Source organism: Arachis hypogaea, chromosome 8, assembly GCF_003086295.3.
Source record: "Arachis hypogaea cultivar Tifrunner chromosome 8, arahy.Tifrunner.gnm2.J5K5, whole genome shotgun sequence".
Taxonomy (NCBI): domain Eukaryota; kingdom Viridiplantae; phylum Streptophyta; class Magnoliopsida; order Fabales; family Fabaceae; genus Arachis; species Arachis hypogaea.
The window spans coordinates 14,465,761-14,480,808 of record NC_092043.1 but is presented as its reverse complement, the minus strand read 5'-3'; the positions used below and the strand labels follow the sequence as shown (position 1 = coordinate 14,480,808).

At 29.9% G+C, this 15,048-nt stretch overlaps 1 protein-coding gene across 1 annotated transcript; it reads left to right on the top strand.

Moving 5' to 3' along the window:
* Positions 1-2,350: 2,350 nt before the first annotated feature.
* Positions 2,351-9,190, top strand: LOC112706241 (MADS-box protein AGL24). The gene is made up of 9 exons (XM_025757431.2): positions 2,351-2,599; positions 2,687-2,884; positions 6,634-6,712; positions 7,214-7,269; positions 7,366-7,465; positions 7,701-7,742; positions 7,915-7,956; positions 8,124-8,332; positions 8,933-9,190. Exons 2-9 carry the CDS (start codon positions 2,703-2,705, stop codon positions 8,949-8,951), a joined length of 729 nt encoding a protein of 242 aa, XP_025613216.1. The 5' UTR covers positions 2,351-2,599; positions 2,687-2,702; the 3' UTR covers positions 8,952-9,190.
* The last annotated feature ends 5,858 nt before the right edge of the window (positions 9,191-15,048 follow it).

Genomic DNA, 15,048 nt, shown 5'->3' with positions numbered 1-15,048 from the left:
AGTCGAATTATAATTTACCATGAACAATGAAACAGCTATAGTTCATACTGGACAACAAATCAAAATATATGCTAATTCCCATATACGTGGGGAATACCTTTCGGGAAAAAATAAAATAAAAATTGTTAAGCTGATTTTTTGGTTATGAATGTGTTGTGCATGGTTATGGATGATAGAGGTGTTAGATTAATTTGTGGGATAATTTTTGCTCAAATTTAGTGTTAAGAAATCAAACCATTCGATTTTATTGTTGTTAAAATTTTGTAAGCAAATCGGAGAGTTTGTTTTGCATAAAGGAAAGATCTAAAATTTACATAAAGTTTATCGGATCCTGCGAGTTGTGCATGAATAAATTTTTTTATTTTCTTTAAATGAAATCCGATGGTCCGATCTTATTATTATATATTTTTTTTAATTAGGTTAAACAACTCGCTGGGTTCGAGTTGTGTGTATATATATACATATGAAAAATTTTAATAATTTATTATATTACAAACAATTTTAAACAAAAATCAACTATATTTACATCTTATTTAAACATTTATTTCTAAATTTCTATCAATAAAATTATATACTAAGTCACATATATCTTCTTCAGTTCAACTTCTAACAACAATAAATATAATAAAATTTCTAAAAATAATAATTATAATTCTGAAATATAAAAAGAATTTAATAAATAAACTTATATAATCAGAATAGCTAAGATATTTTACAATGTAAAGTTCCGAATAATTAACATTTCTGGATTTTGATTTCTTGGACATTTTAATTTTTTTCCCTCAAATGGATGAAGCAACAAGTGTTCAGGGAGGAAGAAGATGGAGGTATGAATGCTGGGTGGAAAAGGAAGTCAAGAAGGGAAAGTAACTCAAGTTCCTAGATACGCATGCAATGAAGGAGTTTGTAGGGTTAAAGGGGTACCATCGCTGGGAAGCCACACGCATGTAACACGTGGTTTGGGGTTAGACAACTCAAAAAGTCCGTTTTGCAGACGAAACTCGCACGGTCCGATTTACTTGCCACTACTTGTATGGTTTGATTACTCTGTGGTTGACACCACAGGTCGATAAAACTTTCCTACTCTCCATATCATGGTCCTACATTAACTCACTCTCCATAATAAAATTAATTTTCGAAATTGTTAATGGAAAACATATTCCATATAATAAATTCTTTAATCCAAACATCATCCTGAGATAACTCAATTTGGGAGACATGGTACTAAACTATATAAGTATATACTGGGAGAGGTGAACAAGTACAAGTTGTCACGTGGAGCTAATTAAAAATTGATTAATCCACATCGTACATGCAATAGTAGTAAAAAAACTCAAAATATTGAGAGGTGATGCCATTATTGCATCCATCCATGTCAGACAGCCTGTGGTATATATATGTATGGTTATTATCATGTGTACGAAAAGTAACCCCTCCACAAAGCATTTTTGTAAAACCAAACAATAATAATAACGATGTTCTAATAATTAACTAACTCACATACATTTTTAAGTAAAAAACTATAAAATTAGCATAAGATTACTTCTAAGAGACCAACACCCCGTGTAATAGATCGAGATAGGAAAAAAACTTCTAAGAGAGTCAAATTAAACATAACGTTACCATATTTTTGTAGATTTATGTAACATTTATATAGGGTTTATTTGTTTGTATTCTAAAATAAAAGAAGTATATTTAAAAAAATTAAGATTTATTTTATTTTTGAATTATGTATTTATAGAAATTAAATTATTTTTTTAATAATATTATATTATCAGTAAATATTATTATTTTTTATCAGTAATAATTTACATTTATATTTATACAGATATTTTTTGTACACAAAAATATATAATTTATATTTATATTTACTAAAATTTTATATACATAAATTAATATAATTTATATTTATATTTTTTAAAATTTACATATATAAAATAATAAAATTTATTTATTAAAAATAATTTAGTATTTATGCTATTCAAATTATTATCAAAAGTTCAAAACTACTAAAAAATTATTGATTCTCAATTCTTTTTAATATTTTTTGATAAATTAATAAGAGTGTAGTTTAATAAAAAATAAAAAAATTACAAATTTATGTTTATATTTTTTTAAAGAGAAATGTTAGAGTAGTGTTTTGTAATCATTAATTGACCATCAATAATGTTTTTAATGGTATAAAATTATATCTAATGGTATTTAATGGTAGAAGATCTATTACTTTTGTTTTGATAGTTAAGTGCTGGCCAAAAAATACAAAAGTTGTTGGCCCCTAGACTTTTCTTTTTTTAAAAGATATATAAATGTCAAAAATATTTTACAATTCACTTAAAAAATAAAAAATTTCTTGGAAATGATGAAAGGACTGTATATGTGTAATAAAGAAGAGAATAATATAGAATATATGTGGTTCATCTATCTATTTAGCTATGGGATACTCAAGTAGTTATTATTAATTATATAGTCCTCAAAAGCTTAATTAGCTTGCTTTGTTAATTCACTTTTTTAATTTGCTGCCTCAACTGCTACATACTTTCAATTTTTCCCCTTCGGTCTCTCCGTTTTAGTCAGATCTGAAGAGATAGAACTACTATTGGTACTGTTGTTTTTCGTTACCTACCTAGCTAGGGTTTTCTTTCTTCAATTTTTAGGGTTTTTTCCCCCTAAATTTCTGTTTGTGCAGAAAGTTCGATCGATCGATGACGAGGACGAAGATAAAGATAAAGAAGATCGATAACGTAGCGGCAAGGCAGGTAACGTTTTCGAAGAGGAGGAGAGGGCTGTTGAAGAAGGCTCATGAGCTTTCTGTGCTTTGTGATGCTGAGCTTGCTCTCATTGTTTTCTCAGCTACCGGCAAGCTCTTTCATTATGCCAGTTCCAGGTACGCTCTTATTATTATTAGTAAAATTTAGATAATTAATATACATTTAATAAGATTATTATATTGTTTAACATATCTCGAATCACATACTTCTTAATTTAAATTTGCTCAATAATATAAATTTGTTAAATTTAATTACCTTGAGCTTATTATTAATCAGGAAATTAAATAATATGGTGTATATATACATTATAAAAGTTCAGGGTTTAAAATTATATATATATATTTTATTTGTCTTATATTAAAAAAAAGTTTAAAAAATAAAAGTTGAATTAAATTTTGATGTCATAAAATGATATTATTTATTTTAAAAATTTAAGCTAATATTTAAAGATATAAAATAAAAAAAAATTTAATGTATTTAAAATACTAATATTTTAATTATTTTAATTATTGATCTAAATTATAAAAAATATATATAATATATATTAATTAAAATTAACCGTTAAAATAACTAAAATATCGAAATTTTTGCTGCACTTGAAATTTTTTTGAATAGAAATAATTATATCTCTACCTATTACTATCGCAGGACGGTAATAATTAGTATGTACGCACTGTATATTTGATTTGATTGGAAGATGTACTAAATGGAGTAAACTATAACTTTTCGAGTTTTCAATCTAACTACTATTTTCTATGTTCTTATCATTTCTCTGATCTCCTTGTTGAACCCACACAGAGACATATATATTAGGTTGAACATTGAGTACTACACTGTATGCACAGGAATTGAGAATAATGTGAGGAGATCAATATAAATAAACTGTTATTAATTGACCATACTGTGGCACATACATACATAATCTATGTATGTTTTGTGAAGTTTAATTTATATGTACTTTCTTTCCATTCAAAGATGCAGGCACTGTCATTATATATGGGATTGAAAATGTTTGGTAATTAAAAAAAACAGCCAAAAATAATTATAATTTACTTTATTTAATATTTATTTATTATTACAATAATTAATAATTGTACAATAACATGTCTTAATTAGAGCTTTAGATACAATAACGATTGTACGGGATATATATTTAAAGAGTGTTGATTAGTATTGAGGCAAAACATAAAAAAGAAACATGTCTTAATGATGGCATTATTTCTAAAAATTTAAGCTTTTTAACTATCAGAACTTCTACGGTAAAAAAGTTTAATTTTTATTAAATTAAAAAAAATAGGATTAGATAAAAATAAAATAGTCTATACAAAAAATTTAAACAAACAAAGAAAAATCTTATTTGAAAGGGCATGTTATGATGTTAGAATTATAACTACTATTTATTTGGTTCTTTCTATTTATTTAAATTTTTAGGAGAAATAATATTATGATATATTTTATATATTTATTATAGATATAATTATTTATATTATTTTTTTATTAATTTAATTTTTTAAGAAAAATAACTTTTTAATATAATATTAAAATTTTATATCTGAAAAGTCTGGAATCTTAGTGAATTCTAGAACAGAAAAAAAAAAGCATAAGGTAAATAAACAAAAAAAGATTTATGAAAAAAATCAAATAAACTCAAGACACTTACTTGAGGGGCATATTAGAGATTAATATAACGGTTAAGTATGATTTTAGTCCTTAAGATAGAGGCTGAAAATTTTTTTCGTTCTCAACTTTTTTTTTTGTTTATAAAATTATTCTTAAAGTTTAACTTAGTTTTAAAATTGTCTTTTTTTTTTTATCAAATTTTTAATTTTTATTTCAAAAATATTCCTAACAATAAAAATAAAAATATATAAAAAAACGGATAAAGAGAAAAAGGGGGAAGAGAATCATGCATGGGGGAGTTGGTTCAGGAAAGAAGAGGGGAAAGGGAAGGGGAAGGGCCACTGTCGCTACTCCTCGTCGTTCGGTCCTCGCCGCCGTCTCTGCTTCTCATCCGACTATCCTCGCAACCATCACCTTCACGCTAACCCCAGAACCACCCCGACCCTTTTCCCTCCTTCTCTTCTTCCTTGTCTCGGATCTCCTCGAACCAGAGCTCACCGCCGGCGAGCCTCCCTTGCTTCACCATCGCACAGTAATGTGGAGCCCTTCTTCCTCACTGTCCGTAGCCTCACTTCCACCGCGACCCTCTTCCCTCTTCTCCCCTTCGCATTAACCCTAGCAACGCCATGGTTCTTCCTTCTTTTTAATTCACCTCCGCGAACCACCATCTCCACCCAGCATCGTTTGCGTCATCTCGTCCCTGCCTCCCTCAATCCCTGTCACAGAAGGACCCAGAGTCACCAAAACACTAGAACTGACGGCAGCTCCAGCTCCTTCACGTCATGTTCAAACCGCCGACTCTCCACCTGCTGCTGCACTACCCCTGCTTCTCTATCATTGCTGCTGCGACACCATTGTCTCCCATGTCCCTTCTTTTGTATTTTCTATTTTCATAATTCAGGTTATCATTTTGCTTTCAATTTTTGTTTTTAGTTAGTCTTAGTTCCTTGATTTGATTCTGGATTAGTTTAGTTGGATTTTGATTTTCTGTTAGTGAATTTTAGGTGGATATGATAGAATTAGCTTAGGTTATTAGGTTTTGAGAATGCTTAAAAGTGTTTGGTTTGAATTGAATTGCTGAAAGTTGCTGCTAAATTCATTTGAACTGAAAGCGTTGAAATTGTTGATTTGCTATAACTGCTGTTGGAATTATTTAAAAATGGTTAACTGTATACATAATTTGTTGTTTTGTCCGAATTACTGAAAATTGCTGCTAGAATTATTTGAAAATTATTTGATTGTGTGAAGAAGAAGAGAAAGGTATTTTAGTACAAAGGACGATTTTAAAATTAGGCTGAACTTTAAGAACGATTTTATAATCAAAAAATTGTTGGGGACAAAAAAATTTTCAACCCCTATCTTAGAACCAAAATCGTACTTAATCTTTAATATAACTATTTATATTTTTTTTTTCAGTCTAAATTTTTAAAAGAAATTAATGGTCGACAGTAGCTAAAGATAACTTTAATTAAAAAAATTAAGAAGATATTATAAATATAGAGGCACTAACTAGTTTAAATGTAACATATATATATATATATATATATATATATATATATATATTCCAATGTACCACCTTTTATATTATATAAGATATTTTTTTATATATTTCATGCTTTTTCTAATTATTATTTGACTTCCGTTGATATAATAAAATAAAATAAGATTTTAATTTTAATGTATTAATAATATAAATTTTTTATATAATTATTTAATTAAATTTATATACTTAGATAAATTTGTAAATAGTAAATTTAAAAATTACATGCTTTTATTAATGTGATAATTTATAATACATTTTTTTTATATCTTACACTATCAAATCAAAACTTTACACTGGTATTGATATGGTATAAAAATTAAATTTATAAATAATGAATTATAACTTTCATGGCTACATTATTCATGTTCGTGAGGAATTTTTTATTTTTTCACCGTATGCACAATTTATTAACCTAGCTAGCATGTGGTATGATGAGGACATACATTTATGTTTATTTAGTTGGTAACATTAGGGGCAGCAATTGCAATGAAAAATTGAATATATATATTGTTGATCATCTGAAATTGCGGGTCATCAGACATGAGAGACTTGGGGATTATTAATCAAATATATATTTTCCATCATGCATAATGTTTTCTTCTTCAAAAATGGATCAATATTAAGTTTATGGTGACTGATGGCTGCTACTTCTGGCCTGTTCTGGCTAACCTTTGTCTCTCATTTTGTTTTGAATTGAAAAAGTTTGGACGACACAATTAAAAGGTATAATAATGGGCACTTTCATGACATCAACAAATTGGAAAGACTTCCGAACCTGCAGGTATAGGAATAAATTCTCAATTAGCTAGGTTTATTAATGAATATCTGATCTATTTTTGACTTATATGTCTCTATTATTAATATTTATCCGGTTTTATATGAAAGCATATAATTAATCAGAAAGTCATACTAATTTAGTTATATACGTCCATGCACATGTATATGATATGAACTATATAGATATTGATGATTTTTTATTTTTGTACCAATTTTGATCAATTTTTGTAACATAACATACCTTGCACTTTAGACGAGTATAATTATAATCCTTAAGTAATAATTAGGAGTCTTAATTCATCTTTTTAATTATCCTCTTAATATTTAAAAGAATAAAAATTTAAATATTGAAAAGATAAAATTTGTAGGACTCCAAATAATTTTTCATATCCATTAGTAGGTTGATTCTTTCTAGGCTCGCTTTGGATCGGTTCCATAAATTCCAGTTGATAAAACTATTAATTAACAACTTAGTAGTTACCGGTTCTACGATTTCCCGTTGCAGATTGAGGATAGCGCCAAGTTATGTGAGGAAGTTGCAAAACGAACTCAAGAACTAAGGTGCATATATTTATATATTCAATCTCATTGAAATAAAATTAAAAAAGATTAAAATATGATAGAAGTGTTGTTTAATTTTACATATGGATAAATTAGGAGGATGGATGGTGAGGATCTTGAAGGATTAGACTTGAGGGGCTTGCAGAACTTGGAGAAAACACTTGAAACAGGACTCGATCGTGTCATTCGCATGAAGGTAATAATCATCATGATGACAATAAATAATAATAAAAAAAACAGTAACATGTTGATTTTATTATTTTAAAAATTTTTAAATTTTTTCTTTTGATAAATACATAAGAAATGTACTAAAAATTTAAATTTTTCCATATTTTTCATATTTTTTTTCAATTAATAATTTTAATATGTATTTTTATTAGATGATATGTTAACTAAACTTTAATAATAACGATGCAATCACATTTGGTCAGGAGAAGCGGATTATGGGTGAGATTTTGCAACTTCAGAATAAGGTTTGTTCAGTACTCGTTGATAGCTTCCTTGATGATAATTATAAATGAACTTAATATAATAACAAATAAAAACATCTTAGATTATTTCTCTGAGAATGGTAGCCTCCTTTTTTTCTTATTATCATTTTGTGGGGGTGTTCGCGCATTCCTGAACTTCGTAAACAATTGAAAGGGGATTACGTTGGAAGAGGAGAACAAGCAGTTAAAGCAAAAGGTAATAAAATCATTTAATCTCACTCAAAATTTACATTAAAATATATATATAATAAATATACATATAGTATTCTTGCATAACACTTTATATGAACCCCATTGATTTAGTTTTATTTTCCCTGAGGTTTATGAAGTTAATAATAATGCGATGAGGTAATATCTATGCAGGTGGCTGTTCTGCGAAAAGGGAAAAATAATCCTCCATTTCTGTTGGATTTGGATGATACTACTGATGGGAATGATAACAATAATAATAATAATAATAATAATGATGATGAGGAAGGTACCTCATTCATAGAATCTATGAATAACATTAGCAGTTGCAGCAGTAACCTTCCTCCAGAGGATGATTCATCAGACACTTCTCTCAAGTTAGGGTAAGTATTATTAATATATGGCACTGCCATGCATGCCCTCAACTTCGGAATAAACCGTCTTTAATTTTATACATACACAGAGAGTGACATCACATGTGCTTAATTATATATGCTATATCAACAAATTAAATACAATTATTTTTTTAAAATCACCACTTGATACTAAAAATAAATATGATTAAATGAAAAGTTGTTAAAAATAAATATGCTATTTAAATATGATTAAATACAATTATTTTTTTAAAATCACCACTTGATATTAAAATCATCTGTGTGTTAAATAAAAAGTTGTTTGGGCATTATTTAAAAAAAAATAATTTTTAAATGATATTTTTTTAAAAGATCTTTTACAAAAATAAAAGTAATTATTAACCGAAAAAATATTTGATTTATTTTTTATGAGTAATTATTAATTGATCTATTTTTTTTTTCTTTCTTAATCTAACTTTAACTGATGAATCGAATATTTTTCTGTTAATTAACTGTGTCATCTTCATAGGAAGTTCCAGTGATATTATTCTATTTTACCATTTAGTTCTATAAAAATGTGATTCAATTTCTAGTTACATTTTGAACAAGTACTTTTAATTATTTTGACAGGTTACCCTTCTCTAACTAAAGGTGTTGCGAGGTACCTAACCACTCTTCGGCGTGTAAGATGTGAAGATGCTTGCATTGCCAATCAGCATCATGTGATTTTGTTGGTCTTACACTACTTGTGAACCCACATGTATAGGACCCATTAAATCAGGGTAATAACTAATAATCGATTCGTTGTAAGAAGAAAACAAAAGAAATTAAACCTATAAAAATATTAATTTTGATACATTATAAAATGTTTATATAGTTGTGCAATTATATATGTTCTTTTGAATGATTATTTACATGGTCAATATAAAAAATAATTATTTTTGTTGATATAATATTATATAATTAGATGCACGTATAAAATTACTTTCTACTGATAGTACATCAAAATTAAATTCATAAACAGAGATTAATTTTTTCAATAACTTTGTTATTTTAACCTTTTGCTAAATCCAAAATATAACTTCCTTCTTGTTGGAGTACCTTGGGTAAAATTCTGGATTTGAATTTTAAAAAATTTGCAAGATTTTATAGAGTTTAATTTTAATGACGTAATAATGTAAATTTTTTTACACATGCATTCATTTAATTATAAAGGTGGCAAAATAGGTCAAATTTGCTGGGTCAATCCGCTAAAATTGCCAAAAAAGACAGGTTGATGTGAGATTATGAACCTGCCAATTTGAAAAAGCATGCTAAATCTACATCGTTGAACTCACGGGCTATGACAAGCACGGGGCGGGCTGGTCCAGTAGGGCTCCAGTGCTGTTTTTTTAAGGGTATTCTAATAATTTTACCAACGATATAAATGCCTAAAGAAAGGAATTAGGATTTCAATTCTCCACCCTCGGTTACATACCCACACTTTCTCTATCTTTCTCACACGATCACATCTCACTCCCATTCATTTGTTTCTTCTCCTTTCTTCTCAACGGTAGAAAGAGGGTGAACGAGAGGAAGAAAAGAAGGCGGAAGAAAGGATGATGGCAGTGACAAAGTTAGCAGTGAAAAAGAGAAACGACATTGACAAAGGAAATAGCGACGACGGAAGATTTATGGTTTAGGATAAGATTAGTATTTTAAAAAGTAATTAGGGATAAAAGTGTAAAAAATTGTAGAGTAAAAGTCATTTTCAATCCCTAACCATTTATCCGATGGATAGTGCGCCCCTATCAATTACAAAAACACAAATCGGTCCCAATCACTTTCTTATTTGTTCAATCTAGTCCCTGCAACCGGTTGGCAATAGGTCACATGCTAACATATCAGGTAACGTGTCCACGTGGGTTTGTCTCCGTTCTAATAAGGACAAATCACCCCCTCAACCTTTGACAAAACACTATCATTCTTCTTGTAGGCTTTCATTACCTTGTTCAAAGTTCTTTAGGATTTTTCTTCCCTCTTCATTGCGTGTAGAGTTGAAGCACAAATTTCTATTGAATAAGATTATGGATAGAGAAAAAAAAAGATTCGTGCTCACAAATCATAGGTGAATACAATACACTTGGCAACAATTTGAGCTCGAGTGCAACGATAGGTTTAACTGGGGGAGTATGGGTAGAAGGACGAACCAGAGTAACAAAAGATTCGTAGCACCCACATATTACTGTGGCACTTATACAATCTTGTTGAATCTAACACTATAGGAAATTAAAATAGAATTTTTTTGGGTTGCTCTTATTTTAAGGTAAACATTCTTGATTGTCTTTGTATTTTAAAATTTGTTGCCATTAATAAGAAGTGTTATTATTTGTAGACCATAACTCCATATTACAAATACTTTGCTTGGCTAGACAAACACTTTGGTTCTTATACAGCTAAAGCTAATAGCAATAAAAATGGAGTGATTGATCATTTGAAGAAGATGGAGGAAAGGTTGGAATCTTTGGAAGCGATGATGGCCAAGTAGGATATTCGAAAAAATTGAAAACAACACTAAATGCAGGGCTCTGACCACATTCTTGCTTGGAATTGTAGTTATAATTATAATTTTTTTAATATTTAATTTAGTGGATTAAACTGAGAAAAAATGTGACTTTGGTTTAGGAAGTAAAATTATGTAAATAGAAGGCAAAAGTAACTATTGCATTTTGTATTGTGGTTGAAATTCCTAGTTCATATGAATACAACCTTTGTTATGGTGCTATATTTAGAGATGCTTAATATATTTCCTGTAGTTTTGTTAGAATTTGAAATAGTAGCAAAATATTACTGTTTTGGATTATGTCATTACCAAACACTGAATTGAAGTTAATAACTTAAATACACAAGTTTGTCATAACAAAAGATTAATATATCAAACCACGAGTGTTTTCTTAACTTAAACCTAAGACATAAACTAAAAATTGTTGCATCAAAAGAGGCACACTAAATACTTTAAGTGTTTTGTTTACTTGAAGCTAGTACCTAATCATGATGTTTACCAAAATAGTATACAATACAGTCAAAATCCAACAAAAATCAATACATCATCCAATAACATGTATCAATATAGTTGGTTATTTCACTACTTCTTTGATGTAGGCTTGGTGCCTAGAGTTGGAATAAACTTGAACAGCCTTGTTGAGGTCCCACTGTTAATTGTTGCTAAAGTTTCATTAGAGATTACTTCAGGAGAGTTTCTTGGTTGGGCCTGGACATTATCAGCAACTTGATTGGGTTGCACTAGAGGAGGTGTAAGTCTTTTGACACTCTGTTTGGACCTAAAGATTGGAGGTACAGTTGGGTGATGAGTCCTTGGAGCCTGAGATGATGACTGAGTCCTTGGACTATGAGTCAAGGGTTGAGACTTTGGTTCAGCAGGATCATTTTTTGTAGTTTGTGAAAACAATATAGGGTTCAAATAAAGTCTCTAAAGGTGCATATTTTCTTTCAAAGAAACCTAATTAGAGTGTATCCATTTACCTCTGTAGTTGGGGCAGATTGAGATAGATTTATCTCATTTAGCTCTATGTTAGGCTTCTTTTGCATTTTTTTCTTCTTTTTCCTAGCCTTCTCTTGCATCACAAAAAAGATGTAGCCCAGCAATACAAGTGTGTCAAACAATAATTCTCTAACAAAAGCACTTTAACAATAATCAAAACTAGTACACAAACCTACTACAAAAATATAATTAAATTTACAATAGAATCCATGTTAGAAGGTTTAGGACCTTCAACAATATTATTATTGTCTCTAGCATCAAGAGCATCCACATTTCTTGTAGAGAGAGGTGTAGGAATTGCATCTAATCATCACTACCAAAGCTTTATTAGTAGCCTTTGCCTTCTTTCCTTTTGGTTTCCAATCTGATTTAGCAGGTGCTCCATTGCACGTTTTATAACAATTTTCCTTCTCCTTGTATTTGCTACAAGTTACATGGGAAGTCCTTCTCACTTTGTCACCATTGACTGGAGGGGAAGGTGGTGTACCAAATTCAGTCCGGCGTTTCCTTAGACGACCAGCTGGTCTGACTATCTTAGGAGGAATTGGCTTTGGATGATTTGTCTGCTCCCAAAATTTTTTACCGTTAACTGAATTCACACACAAATCATATGTCCTCCTCACAGCATTCATGGTCAGAAGAGTGCTATCAAAGTCTTCAACATTCTTGGTCTTCAGTCTAAAAATGGACACATAAAGTCCATGTATAATAATATAAATCATTATTATTTGTTTTAAATGAAACTTCAATAAACTAAAAATTTAAACCAACCATTACTTATCAACTGCCATACATTACAAGTGCATATGTGTTGTTGAATATTAACTCCCAGTTTGTTTTTTTTTCTAATAATTTCAAACAAAATCCTATTATTATCTCCACTCTATTAGGCATTCGACTTATGACTATTGGGTTTAATGCACCTGTTAAGTCTCCGTTGCTGAGCCAGCGCCAACTTTCCAGTGCATCTCCCATGTATTCTCTTGTGTTTGGTCATTTTTTTCATTATTGTTGATCTTATTTCTTCACACATGGTTAAAATTGGCTTCTCCTTAGCTTCAACTATCATTGAATTCCAAACTTCACACATGTTATTGGTGAGACTATCATTCTTAGAAAAATGACTAAAATATGCCTTGTACCAAATTCTGGGATCAAATCGATACATATACTCCCAAGCTCTCTAGCTCACACTCTTTAACTGCCTTGAACTACATCTGAGTTGTGCACTTGGCAACATGCCACAATAATCCCTTAATTTGATTGTCTCTGTATCTTTGATGAAGATTCTTCCAAATGTGTAGCACATAGTTTTTATGGTGTGCATGTGGTATGGCATCTTGCATTGCACGAATAAGTCTCTACAAGAGTCAATAAAGAAGATTACACTATGATAAAGTAAGATCTATTTAAATGATAAAGTATTTTAATAAGATTAAGTAGATGTTGTTATCTTTTGTTGGTCGGACATGAAATTCTATCCATACACTTTATGGTCACCCAAATCATCTTGAAGCCTAGTTAAAAATTATCTCTAGTTCTCTGTGTTTTTTGCTCTGACCACAACATATGCAATAACAAATACATGGTTGTTGACATCAAGTGCCATTACAATTAAGAGTTGACCTCCATAATAACCTTTTAAAAAATAGTCATCTAGACTTATTAGTGGTTTGCAACCTTTTAAAAATCTATTCCTACACATATTCAAGCAAATGCAAAATTCACTCAAATAGTGGTGGAAACTATGGAATTGAATTAACACACATGTCAGTCGTGCTACCTAGATTGCTCTTGTGCCATTCTTATAAATAATCCCACAACTTCTCATATCGTACTTTTTTGTTTCCAATAACAATTTTTCTACCTGTCTTCAAATCCCTTGAGATCATTGTTTGTTGGAGCTGAACATTGTAATCATGCTTTATATACTCCATTTCTTTCCTAAGTATTAGCTTAGGCTGTGTTGTCAATTGTTTCTCCAACTTGTCTGTCATTCATGTTTTATCGATCAAATTACTTCCATAATCTCTTTCACATGTATGTTCATTGTGGAATGTCTTAACTTCAAAAGCCATTATTTTTTAATTCATTGCTATATATATCAATTCAAGGCAGTTCTCTTCTGCACATCTTTTCCCTTACTTTCTCTTTCTCATTTTTGATATACATGCAAACCTCCCATTCCAGATAAATACATCCTTCAATGCCATCTTAAATCTCTCCATAGTTGTAAATTGCATTCCAAGCTCAAAATGGACATCTCCATATTTGTTTTCTTCATTGAAGTCTAGACCATGAAAAGTCCTCTCATCCTCTGAATAAACTGAGGTATGAAAGTCTTTAGAAGTATACTCATAATTGTAGTCATTGCTATCTCTCTTCATATTAATCTGACTTAGAACTCCCATATCTGTCCCTACTAGCTTGTGCCTGGAACCCCAACTCAACTCTATCACCTTGTCCATTGGTAGGCCCACTATCTACACCCAACCCAGTAGCAGCTGTCTTAGATCCATTATCATTACCAACTTTATAACCACCCTACCTCACAAGATTTGTGACTTTTTATTCTTGACAACGTCCATCAATACGCATAGGTTTAAATATATATAGCGTAAATAATAGATTAGAATTGTAACCATGGCATTAAAACTTTTTAGTCTTTTCGATGACGAGTTTTGGTAATTAGAAAATTACCGTATAGTTATTTTTGTTCGAATTAGCCACATCTCGTTAATTCATTAAATGATGAATTAGTAGAGGGGTAACCCTAGATGCATCATCAATCAATTAGTACATGATCACAATTTTTATTCTTGGACCAAAATGCCTTTGCTATGTGTTAAGCTAAATTAAAGCTTTAACCACCCTTGCATAAAACCTTAAGTTAATTGAACCATTAGCTCACTCAAACAAATAATAATTCAACCATGCTTAAATTCGTCAATCACACTCCCTTCTCCCCTCATCACCGAATTCACCATGCATTAACATAACCCCACCTTTAACTCGTTTAATGACAATCACACTTGTCAACTTTTCACCACAACAACAAAGCATCGAAGCCTTGTCTACTTACACCTAACTTTCTAATCACCCTATATATATATACTCTACATTAAATTAAACCCTAAGGAAAAAGGAAAAAAAAGAAGAATAAAAAAAGAGAGCATTGTGGGATTAGGACATCACCGAAGAAGAA

Excerpts from the sequence above, each read along its gene's own strand:
- LOC112706241 (XM_025757431.2), top strand. The coding sequence starts at position 2,703 with ATGACGAGGACGAAGATAAAGATAAAGAAGATCGATAACGTAGCGGCA. Across the intron at positions 2,885-6,633 it reads TTTCATTATGCCAGTTCCAG|TTTGGACGACACAATTAAAA; the intron begins GTACGCTCTTAT and ends GAATTGAAAAAG. Across the intron at positions 7,957-8,123 it reads ACAAGCAGTTAAAGCAAAAG|GTGGCTGTTCTGCGAAAAGG; the intron begins GTAATAAAATCA and ends ATATCTATGCAG.